At 59.5% G+C, this 20780-nt stretch overlaps 1 protein-coding gene across 1 annotated transcript; it reads right to left on the bottom strand.

Annotated features, from left to right (window-relative positions):
- Nucleotides 1-559: 559 nt before the first annotated feature.
- LOC135284833 (AN1-type zinc finger protein 5-like) lies at nucleotides 560-10148 on the bottom strand. The gene is made up of 7 exons (XM_064396594.1): nucleotides 9992-10148; nucleotides 9411-9690; nucleotides 8200-8372; nucleotides 7085-7178; nucleotides 6172-6290; nucleotides 4642-4752; nucleotides 560-2949 (listed from the first exon to the last, which is right to left on the bottom strand). The coding sequence occupies exons 3-7, from the start codon at nucleotides 8348-8350 to the stop codon at nucleotides 2801-2803; spliced, it is 624 nt and encodes a 207-aa protein (XP_064252664.1). The 5' UTR covers nucleotides 8351-8372; nucleotides 9411-9690; nucleotides 9992-10148; the 3' UTR covers nucleotides 560-2800.
- Between the last annotated feature and the right edge of the window lie 10632 nt (nucleotides 10149-20780).

Genomic DNA, 20780 nt, shown 5'->3' with positions numbered 1-20780 from the left:
CTGCACAGGCCGGAGGAGGTACCGACCCCCTGAGCGCAGGCGGGCCCTGCTGTGCCCACCGGGCCCCGCGGAGCTCTGCCTGCAGCCCGGCCCTGCCCCATCCGTGTTCCCACATCTGCCGTGTCTGCCCACAGCGCTGGCACGGAGGCAGCACCAAGCCTTGTGAAGGCAGTCCTGGTGCCACACGCTGCCCCAATGCCCCACATGGATATGGGGAGGGGGAGGCTTTGGGGGCTGCCCCAAACTCCCCTTCCTGGCCCAAGGGGGTGACAGCAGCCAAGAGGGAACCCAGGAGAACCTCAGAGCCCCTCAAACCCAGCCAGAAGGCAAAATCTGACTTGTCAGGGTTGAAGTGACCTCTGGAGGTCATCCAGCCCAGCCCCTGGTGGATTAGAGATCTGGGGGTGCAGGTCTCTGGGGGTGCTCTGATCCCCAGCCAGCACCAGGTACTGTCAATGCTCACCCCCAGGGAAACTGAGGCACAGAGCCCCACAGCCACCCCAAAAGAGCCAAGCCAAGCCCCACAGACATCCCTGCCTGAAACAGAGCACCCACAGCATCCAAGCAAACTAGACTGTGTTGTATTTACACTCATGGACAGGGAGGGAGAACGGGGAAAAGGGCAGTGCTGGAGAAGCAGGTGGCTGTGGGCTTTCCCAAGGGATCCGTGGGAGCTGCTGCACTTCCTGGGGGCTGGTGGCTGCAATTCCTGCACCCCCGAGGGTGAGGGATCATCCTCAGCCAAAGGCTCAGTGCCAAACCCAGCCTGGCCACACCAGCTCTGCACTGATGGCCCAGGTGTGTCCAGGGCTGCAGCCACTTGCGTGCTCCAGACATGATGTCAGTGTTATCCAGAAGGAAAAACCTGAGGAAAAGGCTGGTGAGAGGCAGCCTGACTCCTCTGTGTGCTGGAGGGGGGGTTGCAGCAGTTTGGGAGGCTCGGATGCTGCTGGGAGCAGCACAGGATGGCAGCTGGCACAGAGCACACACTGCTGTGGCTGGAGCAGACTGCAGAAAGCAACACCCAGAGGGATCCCCACCAGCACCTGGGCAGAACTGCCACAAGCAGGGCAGGAAAAGTCCTTGGAAGGAAGGAGCTGCTGTGATTTCCCCCAGCTGGGCCCTGCAGCTCTGCTGACACTGAGGGAAATGCTTCCAAAGCGTGGGATGGCCAGCAGTGGGACAGAGGCTGCTGCTTGTCCCCCGGGACACATCCAGCTTTCTCTGCTTGAGAGCCAGAGCCCCGTGGCCACAGCCCCAGTCCTGGTGTTCCCAGGAATCCCCCGGGCATGCAAGAGGCTGTGGCTGTGCCCCAGGAGCCTCTGCCTGCCTTGTGCTGCATCCCTGAGCCCTGGGTCCTCCCAAAGAGCCCTCCAGGTGCTCCTTCTGGAGTGGTGCTGAGTGGCATTTGGTTTTTCCTACACCTCCCTTCCTGTGTGAGTGTGTGCACCCCCAGAGCCTTCCAAGTGGCTTTTGGGGTGCTTGAGGCTTCTGGGCATGTTCACTGCACCCCAAAGTTCTCCTTCTGCCTTCCCTTGCAACCCAGAGCTCTCCCTGGGCCTTCCAGCACCTCAGGGAATTCTGAGTCTTTCAGTGAGCCCAGAGCCCTCCAAGCACCTCTCCTTGCTCCCTGGGTCTCTCCATGGGCATTTCTGTGCCCCCACCTGGACCTCTGGGCACCCTGGGACCCTCCTTGTGACTTTCCCTGTGCCCCAGTTCCGTCTGGCTTGCAGAGCATCTCCTGGGGACCTGGCCCTGCCTCTCATCCCACAGGAGGGAGGAGGCAGAGGAGGGCAGCTGGGTGGGCTCCCCGAGCTCTCCCCAACACCAGCATGGCCACATGGGAGGAGGGGACCCCACTGTCACCTGGATGCAGGGACAGGTCCAGAAGCAGAGGTGTGGGGACCTGAGCTTTGTGCACAACCCTGATGAGAGCGACTCGTGTAAGGCAGAAGGCAGGGAGAGAGGAGAGAAGGGAGAGGAAAGAGGGGAGAGAGGAGAGCAGGCACAGGCAGCACTGAGGGGGACACACCTTGCTGGGAAAGCAGCCGGGGTTATCCAGGGGTGCTGAAGCAGGAGGCTGGAGCAGGGGTGTCCCTGGCTCCCTCCCTGTGGAGAGGGGCACAAGGCAGCGAGCAGAACCTCCTGGAAGGTCCTGCCCTGCCCATGTCACTTCACACCACAAAATATCTTCCCTGTGCCAGCATCACTGCTCAACCCCCTTGGTGCTTCTCCAACAGCGTCAACAGAGGGTGGGGAGAGGGGTCTGGGTGCTGGAACTACAGAATCAACTTTTCTGCATCGGAGAGCAAAACCTCCCGGGGAGCAGACGGCAGCCTGGCTGCCAGGATCCCCCAGCTCCCGGGATTACAGGCAGAGGGAACAGAGTCCAGCAGCTGCTCGGGGACTGCGGCCACAAGTCCTGGGTGGTTTGCAGGACTCGGAGCCGCCGGGAAGGGAAAGGCAGAGCCCGGCTGCTCACGCCACACAGAGTGCCCGGCAAGAGGCGGCTGTGAAGGTCTTAGAGCCGGAGCAGCGGGGCAGGACGGTCCCTGCTCCTGTGGGAAGCTGGTTGAGAACACATCAGCTGAGCTGTGGCTGTCGGACAGGCAGGAAGGGAGAGGAGGAACACCAACTGACTGCCAGAGGCGCGAGGAGCCCCATGTCCAGGTGCCGGGTTGTGTGCGCTGCCGGAGTCACCCTCGCACCGCCGCAGGGGTTGGGAGGAGGAAGAGGAAGGCTGGGAGGAAGGGGAGGAGCACCAGGCAGCCTGGCTGCAGTTCGAGCTGCTCGAACCCCTTCACAACTTCTGGATCTTCTCGGCGATAACGATGGGGTTTTCCTTGCGGATCTTCTCGGCAGCTTCTGCCTTGTAGTCGTAGGGGCAGGCGTGCATGTCAGAGTACCGGTGAATGGCACAGAACAGGTTCCCGCAGCGGCAGTCGAAGCCTGAGGGGAGGAAGAGCAGGGACAAAGCCTCGTCAGGCCCCATCCAGCTGGGCAGGAAGGTGGCTCCTTCCTGCCACACCAGGAAATGCCACCAATGCAGAGAGAGGGGCAAGGGAGGGGGGCCTGCTGTTCCCCACAGGCCAAAGGGACTCTTCATTTGGGGCAGACCACGGGTAGCTCTTTGCTTTCCTCTGGCTCAGCAGCTCTGTGTGCTTCGGGCAGCCCCAGCTGTCACATGGTGGGAAATGCTCCCAGAGCAGCTGCTGCCCATGCTCCCTGGGGACAAGGGACGTGCCAGGCACTGCAGAGTGCCAGATTGCTAATCCAGACCAGGCTCCCCAGGCAGCCCGAGCTGGAGCTGAGCCCTCCAAGACAGTCCAGCTCCCCAGGGTCACACAGCAGCAGCTGCACTGACCAGCAGCAAGCAGCAGAGCTGTCACCACCTTAGGATCACGTCTGAGCTACTCAGACTTCAGAATTCCCAGTTAAATCACTTCACTCAGAGACAATGCTCAGAGTGCTACCATTAACACAGCACACTGGGAAAGCAAGGCAGGGAGGAAGCAGGGAATTCCTGCTGGCAGGGAATCATGCTCTGTCTCCATGTTTTTCCAACTACAGGTTGTAAAGCTCACAAACGCCTTGCTCCAAGGTGCCAGTTTACTCCTGGTTGAGAAAACTCATTTTATCCTAAATGCCCTGAATTCACAGGAGTTCTCTATAAGTTGAATCCTAAAGAAGAGAACTTCTCATAGTTTAAAGCTCGTAAGGAAACATTCATGGAGGAAAACAATCCTGTCTGCAACCTGAAGGCTGGGCACAGAGCACCCAGCCCAGATCCAGGTATATAAACTTACCCCTATTCTAGGACAGTGCCCATGGATTTCCAGGCACGCTCAGGTTCAAACTTTCCAGTCTAGACTTGGCCAAAGCTTCTCATATCCATGAAAAAGCCAGTCCCTGGCTACTGGATGCCCCAAGCAGGCTACAGAAGCAAGTGCTCTGCCAGAACAATATGACCTGCACAGCTTCAGAGTTAACTTTTTTCCTAAGCACTAAATGCCAGCAATAATTTAGGGGAATGATGTTTTTATTAACAAACCACAGCAAAATTAATTGCTTCACTTTCCAGAAGCTGTTTTCCCATTGATAGCAATGCCCTGACACCATCCCAGCACTTCTCTCTCCAGCTTTACAGGCTGCATGCTGAGAGCCATCCTGCTCTCAGGAAGCTAAGAGTGGAAATCAGGCAGCATTAACAAATGGGATGAGTCTTGGGAGGGATTTTCCATTTGGGTCTAGCTCAGTTCATGTCACTGTTACGAAAGCTTCACCGCAGACCTGACCGGGAGCGGATTCCGATCCACAGCGAGCTCTGCCTTCCTCTACAGCAGCTTCTGCCAAGCAGCAGGAATAACCAAGAGGTGCTGCTGCATCCAATCCTGCTCCCAAGGGCTGCCAGGACCCTGGCAGTGAGTGGGATGTTCCCCAGGCTGCTGCCTCAGCCAGTGCTGTTGCAGGTCAGAGCTCTCCTCCCTCCTCTCCCGCAGCACCACAGCTCCAGGATGGATTTGGGAGGAACCTCCAGCCTCTGACCCTCCAAACCCAGCAGCACCACAGCACTGTGCTCACAGGGCTCTCACTCTGGACTGCTTAGGGCACAGGGAAGCTTTCCCAGAGCCAGGCACTTACCAGTCAGCCCAATCTTCTTCCGGCAGGTGAAGCAGCGATTCTTCTTCGGTTTCGGTTTTTCCGAAGCCGTCTTGCCCTCAGCTGTGCTCTGGGATATCTCAAGCAGGGTACCTGAAACAGAGGCAAGAGTTTTGCTGCCCTTGATAAATCAAACATTCATTTTATTACAGGAGCTGCTTGAGGCTCTGATGACTCTCCATGTGCACACTGCCCTGGCTGACATACCCCAAACTGTGAGATTTGCCTTGTTCCACTGAGATCTCCACCTCACAGCTTTCTCTGTTTCAATGCCTTAAATCCAAAGCTGAAGTGGCCACTGGACAGTGACTGGATAGTCACTACAGCTCAGCTGCTGTACAGCAACACAGCTGTCAGCTGAGCCCACAGTTAATCTTCGCAGGGAGAAAAAAAGTTAACCCCTTGTAAGTACTACTAATTATTTTTGCTGACTCTTATGTAAGTGTTCCCCAAATGTAGGTCTTAGAATGCTTTACACAGATATCCATCACTGCCTCTAATCTACCAAAGGGAAAACTGAGCTTTCAAAGCCAGATTGTTAAAGGTCACTGATGCTTAGCAGGATTTCCTTCAGTACCTAAGCAGGTTAGAGAAGTCAACAGGAGGGAGGAGCTCCAACTGCTCCTTGGAGCACCTGTGGTGCAGGCTGCTGAGAGGAGACAAAACAGAGACAGCTTTGTGGAGCTGACCCTAAACAGCCTCCTAAAAACTACACAGGCAGATGAAAGGGGCAGGCTCTCCCAAGCCTCTTTTTAACAGTCTCTCACCTGCCTGTTGTAAATTGCCTCCTGGGCTTGCAGGCAAGAGATTACCTAACCCAAAATGCCCAGCCATGTGTGGTGACTAGAGCCTGGCTTTTTAGCAACCAACAGCTCCTGGGTTTTTTTAGCTTTCAATGCAAGCAAGCTGTCAGCTGAGCAAAGGAGGGTGTCTGCATGCAGATCACCTGCTTATGGCATCAGCTGGAGGATGTGCCACGCTGGGCAACAACTCTGCTGCTCCTCCATCACGTCAGGGCACTCGCTGTGTAACACCCCTGAGGGACACGTTCCCCCCTCACAGGGGGTGACAACAACAGGCCTCCACTACCCCCAGGCACTGCCACAAAGGAGCCACCTCTCTCCAAGCCTCGGATGGATCCGTCTCCCTTCCTCCCCCTCGGGAGCTGGCAGGGGAGTGCCGCCAGCAGCAGCCGCGTCAGGCTGTGGGACGCTCCGGGCGCGCTGCCATTCGCTGCGAGAGGCGTCATGGAAGATTATCCTCCTGCCAGCCACTCGAGGGCTGGCAGCCACTCAGCCCTCAGCCCACAGAGCAATCTCTATCAGCCTGCCCTCGAGCACAGCATTTGCTCTCCTCCCTGTCACCAAAACAAGTTTCCTCCTCAGCTCTCAGGCGTGTCTTTACTGCCGGGAGGGGACACACCCCGGGGTCAGCAGCTGTCCCTGCTGCTCCAATGGACTCCTGAGCTCAGTGTCACTCAGATCTGTGCAAAGGACAAACAAACCACCCTACCTGATGAGGAAGAAGCTGATGAGGCTTCATCTGTCTTGCTGAATTCCTCTGTCTCGTTGCTGGTTTCCTCTCTGGATATGCTCATGGCCGTCATCTGATGGGTCACAGGCGTCTGAGCGCTGGGAGCAGCACACAAACAAAAAGAGAAAACACAAGTATTTTCATTTGATGGACTGTTATGTGGGAGAGACCTTCAGCCTGCAAAGTTTATTTCCTTATATTCAAAAGTAGGTCAGGAGCACAGCAGGTCAATTCCCCTTGAGATTGGGGATCAAAGTTCTTTATAGACATAAATGGAATGAATCTGTGATGATCTCAGTTTCCTTTTGCACCCAATTATATCTCAAAGCCAAGGCAAGAGCCTATCCAAACAAGTCCAGGGGCAGGGAAACACAGTTATGAGTCAGGGCTGTAATGTGATGGTAGAGCTCAGTGCAGCTCTGTCCTCCTCCCCATCAAACAGGCCCAAGGTCTCTAATCCTGCTGTCACAGCTTCCAGACTGGGTCACCAGCAGGTGCTTTCACTTAGAATCACACGACATTCTGAGCTGATGATCCTCGTGATCCTTCCTAGTCCAACTCTTGGCCCTGCACAGGAAAACCCCAAAAATCCCACTGCTTGGAACTGAACAGAAACTGAACAGTTGAACAGAGCCAGGGACAGAAAAGGTGCACTGGCTGCAGGAAAACCAAGATGCCACTTAACTTACTTCCAGCCCTCTGATACCTCACTCTACTCATCAGACATCAGCAGATTGAGGGACATCTCAACCTTCCAAATAAACCAGAGTCACAATGGAAAGTTTGACCCAGCCTGTTTACAAACATATAAAGGATGACAGCCTGTCCCTTGTATCCCAGAGCTGGATTTTAGCAGGGTTTAGATCCCCTCCCCTCCAGACTCTGCCCCTACCTGGCTTTTGCATCCTCAGGTGTGGAGTCTCCCTCCGCATGCTGTCCTGCGATGGCCTCGGAAGCCATGGGGCTGCTGCTGGGACCACTGGGTGCTACGAGACAAGAGCAGGCTTGGTCAAGACTCTGGGAAGTATCAGCAAGTTCCTCAGGTGCTGGACAGTCAAGGAGAAAGCAGAACAAGCACTTCCAGCAGGCTTTACACTCCTGTTCCCTACTGGAGCTGGGAGGGCACACCCCTGTTGGGATCACTCCCATATCCCTGTTCCTACACTCTCCTCTCCAAATTTGTGCATGGGACTCTGTGGGACATCAGGGCTGTCTGGATCTTGAACCCAATGGCACTTTGTAACTTGTCCAAGGCGTAAGAACCAGATCCTCACCTGCTGAAAGGAACAGGCTTCAACAGACACATATGGGTTTGTGTCAGCTGAGGATCTAAGCTGGGGTCTTAGGAAAAGCCTTTGTCAGGAAAAGTCATGTTCCTGAGCATATTTTGTGTGGGTGACTCAAGGGAAGCCATGATGAATTCATGACCCCCAGGAATAAACTGTGGAAGAACTCTCAGAGGCATTTCCCACTCTGTACATGCAGCATCTGCACAAACCCCCAGCAGAAGAAATCCCTGCTCACAATGCAGAAAGCATCCTTCCCCTGCTCCCATCCCAACTGCAGGAAACAAACCTTCTAAGTCATGGCTTTTAGATATCATACTGTTAAGATAAGAATATTACACAAACAGGCCAAATAAAATTTCATTGTGGGGCTTTGTCATGGTTCCCAGCAGTCAGCACCTAATCAGGGAGCAGGAAATAGCTGAAAGCTGGGATCACCATTAGCACATGTGAAATTCTACAGTTTACTGGAACGTGCTTGCTGGGATGGGGCTTCACAAACTGGTGAGACTGGGAAGAAAGCAAGTGCCCCTCCTGACAGGGAACAGAAGTGCTTGAGGGCTTGGTCCTTGATTTAGAGCCTTGGCTATCCATGGAAAGGGAAAGATGATTTTTCTACGAGGGGATAAATCTGCTGGTGGCCAGGCACCAGCACCATGCTAAACACAGCTTGGACCCAGACACCCATTTAAGACAGATTTTCAGAAAAAAAATCCTCTACCTGGAGGGCTTATCCGGTCACTGCTCTGCTGCCTCTGCAGGAACTCCTTGTAGCACACGGAGCACATGCCGTTGGTGCGGGGGCTGCCATAGAAGCCGCAGCCCGTGGTACACAGCAGGGGCACCTGCGTCTGGTTCGTCTCCTGAGCCATCCTCGCCCCTCCGAGCACCGAGCTGCAGCCAGGATCAGAAATAAACCCGGAACAGCTGTGAGGGCCAGAGCACTCAGGCATTGTGTGTGCAGCTGATCAGGAAGGAGCACAAAGGATCCCAGGAGAGCCCGGTTCCTGCACGTGCACCAGGCCCCAGACCCTCGAGCACTCGGGGCTCCTAAAATCAGTGTCCTGGGGCCCTCAGCCACCCAGAGCCAGACTGGAAAGGCAACAGGAACTGGCTCCCAGCTCTCCCTGCTGCACCACGAGGCTCCCTAAACTCCCGGTGACACACGAGCACGTCAGACCCCGACAATCCGCTCTCCACCGCCACCAAATGAGCCCCCACAGCACCACTGCTGCCCCCCACGAACACCCACACCTCACACGCCCAGTGCAGGCCCAGTCAGTCACATTTTGGTTTTCATTTCGAGCCTGGTTTAGTTTTTTAATTTTCAGGAAGATGACGCAAGCGATGCAGAAAGAACCCACTGACGCTCTGCTCTGACATACGTGGGTAAGGGGAACATTAGCATGGTTAGGCTAGAAACAAGGATAAGGTTTTCTTTCCAGCAGTAAGATGCGACCCAGAACGCCTTCCCAGGAAAAAGAGCTGACACACTGAAACCTAATTTTAAGTTTAATCTTAATAATTTCTCTCTGGATCACATGCAGTTACCTCCAACCCCAGGAACCGGCCCCTTCCAGCCACACACGGTGCAGCATTTACAGGGCCAAACCCACCACAGTGCTCCAAATGAGAACCATGAGGCACAAACAAAAACCACACACAATTCCAATGCGTGTGGACAACGTGGCTGCAGCCAGTCCAACTCTGACACAGAACAAGGGGAGAGGATGTGGCAGGACCACGGTGGGTGCGGGTGGCTCCAGCTCGGGCACAAAGCCACGCTGTTGGTACCAGGAGCTCCCAGCAGAGCTGCCTTTGTGGGGTGCATGAAGCACCCACGACCTCCCAGCCAGCCCTGCCGCTTCCCTTCCTGCCCCTACAAAACTTGCTTCAGCGAGGGAATAAACAAGACAAACACGAAATCATTACCCTGCCAGGAGCGCTCCCGTGGGACGGAACCGGATCACCTCTGGTTTATCCCTCCTCGTCCTCAGCTGGGGGATGCGGGTTTCAGCTCCGCACCCGGGGGTCCCTCGCAGAGCTCAGAGCAGCGCTCCCATCGCCACACCGGGACCCGAACCGGCCCGAACCGGCCTCTCCTCGGGCACTCACAGCCAGGGCAGCCCCGGTAGCCGAGGATCCCTCGGGGTCCCGGCTGGCGCCCGCTGCCACACGGACAAACCCTCGGGAGCTGCTGTCGATCGAGTCCCTGCAGAGAGAAGGGGCCGCGGGCTCAGCCCTCCCCGAGCGCCGCACGGCCCAGCCGGCCGGGCGGGCCGAGCCGCGGCCCCCGCCGTGCCCGGGAGGCCCGGGGCGGCCGAGACCCCCGTCCGGCCGGGGAGAGACCCCCGCCCGCTCCCTCCCGCGGCTGGCCCCGGCCCGCCGCCCCGCGCCCCGCGGCCGGGCCCCGCGCCCCGCTCCCGGCCCGCAGCGCTAATCGAGGCCGAGGCTCCGCGGCCTGCGCGGAGCGGGAGCCCCGGGCCGGGCCCCGCTCGCCGGGCCCCACTCACCGGCGGCGGAGGAGGGCGGGCGGCCCCGGGCCGGGCCGGGCCGGCCCCGGGAGGCTCAGGCGGGCGGCGGGCAGGGAGCGCTGCCGGGAAACATGGCGGGCGCGGGCCCCGAGCGCCTCCCCCGGGGAGGGCCCGGGACGGGGGGGACGGGACGGGGGGGACGCGAGGCCTGGGACGAGCCGGGGAGAGGGCAGGGGAGAGCCGGGGAGGGCTGTGACACCCCCGGGAACACGGGCGGGGGTGGGTGTGCAATGGGGAGGGGGCTGTGACCCCCTGGCTGTGAGAGCAGGAGTGTGGGTGGGCTCCGGGAATAGCGGGGAGGGCTGTGAGCCCTGCCTGCCCCGGCCATGGGGACTGGGGCACAGGGCGGGCGCTGGGGTACAGGTGTGCTTCAGCAGCCGAGGCGGGGGCTGTGACCCCCCGGTTCCAGGGGCTGCGGTGTACGTGTGCCCTGAGTGTAGGGGAGGGGGCTCTGACCCCCTCGGCTGCAGGGCCGGGGTTGTAGATGGGCCCCGTGTAGAGCTGAGGGGCTGAGACCCTCATGTGGGTACATGGGGTGCAACACAGGCACCTCCCCTGCAGAGAGAGGGGTCTGGAGCCTGGGTCACAATCAGACCCAGGCTGTAAGAAGGGGGGTGAGACCCTTGTCCCTCGAGCTATAGGGGCTGGGACACAGATATTGCATGGCTGTAGAGGCTGGGACACTGCGGGGGCTTCAGCTGTGGGGCAGGGGACAGGGGACATGGCTGTAACTGCTGGGGAAGAGGGGGGACAGCACTCTGCTCACACCCCATCCATAGGGGTGGGATGCAGGAGAGGGGCTGGGACCCCCAGCTCTGGGGTCTGGGGCCATAAACCATCCGTAGTGTGGGTGGTGGGATGCTCCAGGGGCCTCCGGCTGGAAGGGGTTCCCAGCTACAAACTGTTCCTGCCACTCTTCACCAAGCTGTGGAGGATGTGGGGGTTTGTTCAGTCTAAGCTTTGCTCAGGTGGCCCAGCTGGTCGTGGGGCCGATTCCCTTCTGAGCTCATGTGCCCAGCCCCACGTGCAGGACTCCCCTCACAGCCCGTGTGTCCGTGCCGGGCTCCAGGACTCTCCTCCAGCCCTCCCCACTGCCATGAGGGCAGACCCCGCAGGAGAAAACGCCCGCTCCCATCTCTGCTGGGGCTGGGGAGCACCGGGCAGCACAACCCCCGGGAAGCCACGGCCAAGCTTTGCTCGGGAGTCTCCCCAGCCCTCCCTGCCCAGAGCTCCACGAAGAGCCGTGCCCCGAGCTCCGGCGGGCCGGGCCGCGGGGCTCGGCCCCGGTTCGCTTTGAGGAGAGGCGCGGGCCGGGCTCCGCTCTGGGGGAGCCTTTGGGGCAGCGCAAAGATCACTGCGGGGACAGCTTGGGACAGCTCGGTGACACCCACCCGGGCCGGCCGCGCGGCCACCAGGTGGCACCAGGAACCCACGGACGTGGGCACAGGGACCCGGAGAGGGCGAGGGTACAGGGGGTGAGGGTACCGAGGGTGGGGGCACAGAGGGTGGGGGCCCTTGTACCCACAGAGAGTGAGGGTACAGAGAGTGGAGGCACAGGCATGGTGGGTGCAGGTACCCAGGGATGGTGGGTGCAGGTACCCAGGGAAGGTGGGCGCACAGGTAACCAGGGACAGTGAGTAGGTATCCAGGGATGGTGGGGGCACAAGGACCTGGGGAAGGTGAATTCACAGGTGCCCAGTGACAGTGGGTGCACAGGTACCCACAAATTCTGGGCACACAGGTACCCAGGGATGGTGGGCACACAGGTACCCAGGGATGGTGGGCACACAGGTACCCACAAACTGTGGTCACATAGATACCCCAGAATGGTGGGTGCACAAGTACATGGGGAAGGTGAATTCACAGGTACCCAGGGATAGTGGGTGCACAGGTACCCACAAATTCTGGGCACACAGGTACCCAGGGATGGTGAGCACAAAGGTGTCCAGTGATGATGGGCACACAGGTACCCAGGGATAGTAAGCACACAGGTATCCAGGGATGGTGGGTGCACAGGTACCCAGGGATGGTGGGTGCACAGGCACCTGGGGAAGGTGACAGCACAGATACCCAGCATGGTGAGTGCACAGATACCACAGAAAGTGGGCACACAGGTTCTCCTAGAGGTGGGCACACAGGTCCATGGGGATGGTGAATACACAGGGACCCTGGGCAGGTGTGTGCAGGAGTTACCAGGGAAGATGTGTGCACAGGTAACAGGGTGGGGTGGGCATAGAGGTGCCTAGGGAAGGTGAGGGCACAGGTAACTCACACACCTGCAGCCTCCCAGGCATCCCTCACTCACTGCCAGCCCCGTGCTGCAGCCAGCCCTGCAGAGGGGGTCCCTGGGCCCTGCTTTTTTGTGAGGGTCACTCAGCTAACAAGGCTCCCTTGGCTAATGAGGGTCTTGCAGACTGGGGCCCTTGGGGCTGCCAGCTCCAGCCCAGTGTGCCCCTGGCTCCTGGGGCTCCCCGTGCACCTTCTGGTGCTGCTGCCCTGCTCCCCAGGCCCTTCAGCTTTGGGGACCAGGGCACCTTCTGTGGGGAGAAAGCCCCAGCAGCCCCGGCTGGGCAGGTGGAGCACAGGGGCTGCTCTGAGGGCAGTTGCAAGGGGATCAGGGGGTCTCTGACCTTGGGGGCTCTGAGATCCCACTGTGTCTGGGGCAGCATGGCAGGAGCTGGGGACGCCGTGCTGGGGAGGCATGGGGCATGCAGAGCAGGGCAGGCTGGGCAGTGTGATATTAATACACATTTCCCCATGGTGTTCTGGCACAATTTTCAGAGCTAAAGCCGGGGGGGAGCTCCTGTCTGACACAGCCTGGGTTTATTGCTCTCCCCCTTCACTCTACCCTGACCCCCAGATCCACCGGTCCCCCCACTCCTGTGCCTCCCACAGCACCAGGACGTGTTGCTGGAGCATCGTCTCCATCTGTCCTTGAGCCGTGGGAGAGGAGAGCGGAGCTGCCCCCATCCCTGCCGGCATCAGCCCTCTCCACAGCGTCTCTCTGCCTGGGTTATCTAATGGCTGTGGCAGAGCCTTTAAATGTCACCCACTAAAGAGAGCACGACGGCGTCCGGGAAGGGAGGGGAGGCTGGGTGAGACAGGATGGGAAAAACAGGAGCAAAACAGTATCGATTTCCAGCCAATTATCACTGTTATCAAAGCAGAGCAATTAAAGGATGAGGCCACATCGCCAATACCCGGCTGCCCCTCCGAGGCGAGGCGCGGGCTCAGCGGCTCTGTCAGACACACACAAATGCACAAACACATCCGAGCGCCTCGTTCCCTCCGTACGCGTGTGCTGTGTGCTCGGGGCACACGCGTGTGCTCACACACACACACACACAGACACACACACGGGTCCCGAGCTCCGCGGCGTCTGCTGAGCTTGTTTTCCCCGTGGAGTTAATCTCCAGCCCGCTCTCCGTGCAGCCGGGATGTGCTTCCATCTGGCTCTGGCTGAGCCCAGGGAGGGTGGAGGGCGCTGGGGGCGGCTGGCAAAGCACTGCCAGGGCTCTCGCCCGACAAGGGGCTGGAGCTGCGGGAACTTAGAGAATTTCTATTCCTCAAGTCGTCTAAAATGTTCTCTCTCCGTGTGCCCATCCCTCCTTCTCCCTCCTCCTTCCCGCCGCCCCAAGGCGGGGGCCTGGCTCCCACCCTGCTGCGCCCCAGGGCTCTCCCGGGCTGCCAGCTGGGCACTCGCCCTGCGCATGGCTTTGGCTTCTTACGCTGTTACAGGATGGATGTCGGAGTCACACAGCTCCGAATTGCACCATCCCAGTCGCTCGGTTTGTTCAGCTGGAGCACAGGAGACTGAGGGGAGGCTCCTGGGGCTGCAGCTCCTGCCCAGGGCAGGCAGAGGGGCAGGGGCTGAGCTCTGCTCTGGGACAGGGCCAGGAGCCCACGAAGGGCTGGAGCTGTGGCAGGGCTTGGCATGGAGCTCAGGGCAAGGCTCTTGGCCCCGAGGGTGCTGGCACTGCCCAGGCTGCCCAGGGAATGGTCCCGGCCCCAAGGCTGCCAGAGCTCCAGGAGCGTTTGGACAGCGCTGCCAGGGCTGCTCAGGGTGGGGCTGTTGGGGTGGCTGTGCAGGGACAGGGGCTGGGCTGGATGATCCTTGTTAGTCTTTTCTCACTCAGGATATTCCAGGATTTTTTCATTCTATGCTTCCATCACTGGTGGTTGGTGTTTGGGGGCACCAAAGATGCCAGCAGGGACCAGACCTCTGGCTCAAAATGCAGCCCAGAGCAGTAATGGGGGTTACATGTGGGGGATACTCTGTGTCACAGCAGAGTGACCCAGTGGCCCTGGCACAGGGTGCCCAGAGCAGCTGTGGCTGCCCCTGGATCCCTGGCAGTGCCCAGGCCAGGCTGGACAGGGCTGGGAGCAGCCTGGGACAGTGGGAGGTGTCCCTGCCATGGCAGGGATGGCACTGGATGGGCTTTAAGGTCCCTCCCAACCCTAAGCCAGTCTGGGGTTATGCAAACACCCCCAGCGAACAGCTTGAGACGTGTGGTGTGGTTCCAGTACTGGGAGGGGTCACACCACAGCCAGGGTCAGTTCAGTCCCTGGTTGGGGAGACCCCAAAGCCTCCCCCTCCCAGCCTGGCAGCTGTGTCCCCAAGGGCTGCACTACCCACATCCAGTGGCCCAGCTTGAGAGCAGCATCTCCAGCAGCCAACCCAGGAGATGCTTCCCAAGGGGAGGAAGGAAAACTGGGCTCAGGTCCTGTTACCTGGGAGGAAGTTTATGTGGAAAACCACGGAGGCTGGCAATGGCAGGAGCCCCATGCTCCTTGTCTGGTCTTGGCCACACTTCTCAGCAGCTCAGGACACCCATGCTGGCTCTCACCACTGAGAATTGCTGCTTCCCTGGGGAACGAGCAGGACCTGAGCCCCGACACTCTGCCTGGTCAGTGGTCACCCACAGCCCCGTGTCCCCTGGCTGCCGGCCGTGCACAGCTAACACATTAACCTAGTGCTGCGCCAGCCCCCGGCCCGCGCTCCTGCCTGCGTGACACACATCTGGCCGAGCTCAGAGGTGTAGGGGGGCATCAAATCCTTTTAAAAGGCTCAGTGGGTTAGAAACCCCCTTGCAATTACCACCTTCTCCTTGTCCGGTGCACACAAAGGACCCTCCAGGGTGCTGGGCATGTTCCTGACAAACCCAAGGCGGCCGCGGGAGCCGGGAGGAAGGGACGGACGCAGGAGCCTTTTCAGACTCTGCTATTTGGTTGCAAACTGCTTAATTTCCTGAACAAAATGATATTTTTGTTGTTGTTGTTGTTTTGATGGAAAGGACAGCACTTTTTTGGCATGGTACAATCCCAGGGCTATTCATCCGTCACCACAGCAACGAGCTCCATCAATGGCCATCCGAGATTGCGGATGATTAGAGACAACATGTAAAAGGTGGAAGACGCTGGGCACCTCGAAAACCTCGTCTTCCCAAATGACTTGAATTATCCTCATTATTTCTCCCCAGCCAATTCTCTCCCCAGTCCGCAGGAGACGTCGCTGTTATATAAACACGGGAAGAGCCAAGTTATGAGAGCAGGCGGATGAGAAGGGAATGGTCCCTTCTGAGGGGGACTGACCTGGAAAGCTCATGACATGGAGGATGAAACCCTCCGAGATGCTCAGGGCATCCTTCTCTGCCTGGAAGTGGGAAGGAGTGGGGCCACGCTGCTGTCAGGGCAGTGGGGACCATGGCTGAGCCTTGGGGTGGGGTGACCACGACCTCTGCTTTTCCCAGTCCTGCAGGACCTCCTGCAACTGTTCCCTGAACTGTGCCAATCCATTCCAGGGACACAGTGAGGAGCTTTGTGTTGGTGACCCAACAAGGACCCAACTCATCACCACCACCAGTTTTTGGGGTAAACCAGAGAGAAAGAGGTCACTGGAGCCTGGAGAAGGTGTGACACATCCCGGCAGAGGGACTTCCTGTGGTGACAGTGTCCTGAAACATGGCAGCCCTGAAACTTTAATGCCCACCTGCAATATTCATGGTGCTTTCGACGGCAGCAAGGTGGGAATTGTGCAGAGCAGCCTGAATATTTCATGGGGGGTTCTGCACTGGGATTTTGGGGATGGTTTCCTGCACTGCCACTGCAGCCCCACCCTGCCATGGAGTCTGAGCTGTCCGGCATGGAGGAAGAGTGATGACACCCTCATCTGCAGCCAAAGAGTCCCTCAGAAATAATCAATGCATGTTTTGGCCCCTGCCCAGGCTGGGAGGAGAGGTCGTGTCCTTTTGGGCATCTCTCTGCTCTGGGGGGATCAGGAGAGTCCGGATCTCCAGGGTGACCTCCCAGACTGGCTTTGGTGGATGTCCCCCACTCTGAGTCCCACAGCACCACAGAGGGGCCCCAAGTGCCCACCCTGGGCTGGCTGTCCTGGTGTCACTACGAGGGACAGCAGCTGTCCCCAGGCCTGTCCTCTCAGCCTGCAGGGCTGTTTCCTCGCTAGAGGCCCTTGTCCCAGGGCCATGTAGAGGCATGGGAGGTGACGGTCACACGGGTGGCTGGGATCCAGGTCAGCTCTCGATTGGGACATCCCCTCTGTGAGCCAGGTGCTCACAGCCAGCCTTACACAGATCCTGACCCAAACCGACCCAGCCCAGGATGGCAAAAGGTCCCCAGAGAGGTGACACTGCAGAGGAGGGGAGGTGATGGTGACAACATCAGGGGAGAGCAGCCCCTCCCCAGCCCCCTTGGCTGTAGCCCTTCCTGAGCACTCCCTGCTTGCTCTGGGGGATGCTGGGGGGGTGGCTGCCTCTGAAGTCCCCTTAGCTGGAGCCCCAAGGGCAGCAGAGCCCACCACAGCAGGGAAGGGCTCAGGCATCCTCCTGGTGGTTCCAGCAGAGCCACCAGCTCTGCAGAGCTCATCATGGTGCGTGTCCCCTCCTCACTTGTGCCTCAGTTTCCCCTCTGTATCCTGGGCATGAGCCCTCTCTCTAGGGTATTTTCCAGGACGTCAGGCAAGAGAATGGGATATCAGTGGGCTCCTGACTCTATGCAGGGATAGAGCCCAGCCCTGAGCACACAGATGGGAAGGGTGGCCAGGGGACACGAGTGCCCATCCTTCTCTTCATGCCATGGAGCAGCACAAGGAGGCAGAGTGTGGGCGCTCCCCCTGAGCTCAGCACCAGGCAGGAGCAGCTTTGCTTCCCCCCAGGAAGGATGTTGGGGCTTGTCCTTGGAGCAGGGGACTGGGGACTGCTGTCACCTCCCCTGAATGGCTCCTGGGGTAGAGGGACACGAGGGACAGCTCTGGTCCAGTGTGGGAAGGTCTTTGGGACAGTGATTGCTCCTGGAGAGTGAACCCTGCACTCTTTTCACCTCCTTTTCTACCAGAGCCACCCTTGCTGTCCCCCAGTGCCACATGTGAGATGCTGGCACCTCTGCTCTGGGACATTTGGGCCATTCAGGGGTCCATGTGCTGGCTCCTGGCTTGGGCTCTTCCTCTCCTTCAATCCCCACTGTGTCCCAGGTCCCCCTGCTTAGGGAGCACCCCCTGGCCAGGGATGCACCCCAAATCCCACCTGCCCCCAGCTCCCCAAGTTCTCCTTTGGGGCCCATCTGCTCCCCAGCACCTCGGGGCAGGGCAGGAATGGCCAAAACCACAACAGGGAGCCGTGGCTCTGATCAGGCTCGATTGGAGCCGATAATTAACAACAAGAGAAGATCGATAAGGGAAGCAGCTGTGCTGCAGCCAGGGACAGGGACCGGGCTGGGGCCCCTCCTGCCACCCGGGGGGTGCCCCTCTCTGCCCCCTCTGCCCCCTCAGTGCCAGGTCTCTGCTGGCATCCCACAGGAGGAGGATGGGAGTTGCACACCTAAGGGCTCGGCCAGGTCCCCAGGGGAACCAGCCAGCACCAGGCTGAGGGTGACAACGGGGGGACCCCCCCTCATCTCGCAGACCCCAGGCCACACAGGCAACGCAGCCGGAGCCCACGCTGCAGGTCAGGCAGCTGCGGGGTGGGAGAAGGAGTTAATTCCTACACCGAAAAGCTCTTTGCCGGCATCTCGTCTCTAATGGAAGAGTCATGTCGGATTAGCGGGCGGGCGGGCGAGGCGCCGAGCGAGCGGGCCGGGCCGCGGGGACGGCCGGGGAAGCCATGCGGAATGGCAGATCTGGGCCACTGGGCCAGCGCCGGGGGCTCGCTGCCGAGGAGGGGCGGGCAGCGCCCCGCCAGCCCCCCGCGGGCTCCAGCCCCTCCGCTCCCAGCCCCGGGATGCTTCTCCTCCGCTCGCCGCCCACCGCGGCTCGCGGGGATGGAAGGAAGGGAGGAAGGAAGGATGGATGCCCCGAGCCCGGCGGATCCGCAGCCGCTGCAATCCAACGCCCGGGCGATGGAAAAGTGGGTCAGGCACATTGGACACCATGTGCTCCTCCTCTCCTTTCACACTCCTTATCGCAGACCCGATGGTAAATAAACCAGCCCGTCTCCCCAGCAACCCAGGCGGGCGCTGGGCTGTGCCGGGAGCGGAGTCCAAGGTGAGCCACGGTGGCAGCCATGGGAGCCAGCCCGGGCAGCTGGAGCCAGGGATGAGCAGGAACCCCCGGCCCCTGGCGAGAGCAGGGTCTGCCCCACAGCCAGGGAGCCCATCCCGGGCTGCTGCGGTGGGAAACGTGGGGAAGGCCCGTGTCCTGGTGTGATGCTGCCCCTGCAAAGGGCACTGAGTTCTCCCGAGCTGTTCACGGGTTCTGGCAGAGCCCAAGACGGAAAAACTCCAGAAAACGGGGATATTTGCCACAAGGAAGCATAGTGAGGTATTTGAGGCACCTTGTCTCCCTTGGGATCTGTCAGCAGGAGCAATGGCTGAGAGCACCAGAGCATCCCTGACCCACTGACCTGTAAAAAGGAGGCATCCCAGAGGGGCCCCACCCTGTATCACCCCACCGAGCATCCCCCTCCTCAGGTAACCCCAGCGGCTCTCCCGAGGCAGGGCTGGGTTGCTGCCACCCCCCTCCAGCTGCTCAAATCAAGCAGAGCCCTTTGTTTTCTCCTTTCATATTATTTAATTCTCCTCTCCTCACTTGCACTGCAGGGGCAGTGGCTAAGCCCAGGGCTTTGCTAAGCTGGGATCGTATTAAAAGAGCAGAGAGGAAGAGAGTTTCTGGTGCTAAGCTGCTTGTGGTAACAAAGATGGATTTAAGGAAACTGCTCCCATAGCGATATTATTGCCCAAAAGCACCCAACCCCAAGGGAAAACGGCTGGGGATGCAGGGAAAGGCCCTGGGAGGTTCCAGCTGGGATGCACCAGCAGAGCCCTGGCACTGCAGGGCTGGGGGTCCTGTGTGGGGTCACCAGGTGAGGGCACAGCTGGAGCTGGGACCCACAGCCAGAGCTGAGCCCCTCAGCCAGGGCTGGCACCGGCCCGTTGGTGCTGGTGGCTCACCTGGGCCTTGGCTGTATTAAAAGCTAAGCCCTCTGGCACGGCTTTTTCCAGAGCAGCAGCCAAAAAGGTGCTTACGGGGCCAGGGCGGGCGCCTGCCAAGCCCTAATTAGGAACTCTCTGTGATGCAGGCACTAACACACAGCCCTGGCCTCTGCAGAGCGGGGCTGAACTACTGGGATCCCCCGGGATGGGCTGCTGGGCTTGGGCTGTCTGGTGGGAGGGAAAAACCCTCCTTCCTTCCCAAAATTGCACCAGATGGGAGCTGCCAAGCCCTGCTGGGCCAGGGGTGCTTGGCATCCCCAAACCAGCGGGATGTAGAGTGACCAGAGCCCGGGCACAGGGAGGGCCAGCAGCAGATTTCTGGGCACTTTCCTCTTCCCTGCTCTTTACCTCGCCTTCTCTCTGCATTAACATGTTAACTTTGGCCAAGAGCTTTTCCCACTGACCTACTGATCTTTCCTATTTCGGTCCCTGGAATTAAGGGATTGCTGGGATTAACTTGCACTAAAGCCTCCAGATCGGCTCTGGAACGGGACGCCCAGGTACGGGCACCACGGGCAGCCCGGGGCACCGGGGGCAGGAGGAGGGAGCCTGGCAGTGCCCCATGGCTCAGCACGGCTGGGACAGGCAGCACCCCACGCTCGAGTAGCCCAGGTGCTGTCAGCTCCACTCCTGCTTCTCCCCTTGCATGGTTTTGGACCCGCTGTGCTCAGGGCTGGGCACCCACACGGGTGACAGGCAGGGTGGGGTGCCCAGAGCCCCCCAGTAGGGCTGGATGGGTGCTCTGAGGACCAGGGTCTGTCCTGGCAGCGGGGATGCCACCGAGGGGCTGTGCAGCTTCCAGGCCCCTTCCCCAGCAGCAGCTGGTTCCATGGCAGAGCCCTGAGTGGGCAGCCAGGACCAGAGCTTGGCCAGCACCATTTTCCTGCTGCCACTCCCAGCCCGGGGTCCCACAGCCATCCCCAGCTGAGCCCTGCGGGGGGGATGCTCCTGGCACCTGCCACCACATCCTCTGTCTGCTCCACAGGGTGATGCCCCAGTGCCACCAGCCCCCAGAGCCTCACTATTGCTGATGAAGACAGGGCCTTGGTGTCTTGATGAAGACAGACCATCTTGGTGGCCTTGGGCTGTCTTTTTCAGTATTTCCACACTATTCCAATATGGGGGCAAAATAACATCTCCAAATATACCCTTTTCACCCCAGATTGGAGATTCCCCTCAAAGGCAGGTGGCTTTTCCACCTGGAGGGACCATCCCACCCCCCTGCCCCAGCCCCAGGGACCGTGCCACTGCCAAGTGCCCCCAGCTGCCCCGGGACCCCCGTGCTCGCCGCCGGGTGCGGGAGAAGCAGCATCACATGAAACTCAGC

Source organism: Passer domesticus, chromosome 21, assembly GCF_036417665.1.
Source record: "Passer domesticus isolate bPasDom1 chromosome 21, bPasDom1.hap1, whole genome shotgun sequence".
In the NCBI taxonomy this organism is placed as follows: Eukaryota; Metazoa; Chordata; class Aves; order Passeriformes; family Passeridae; genus Passer; species Passer domesticus.
Note: the sequence above shows the minus strand (reverse complement) of the source record. Positions and strands in the feature narration are given on the sequence as shown.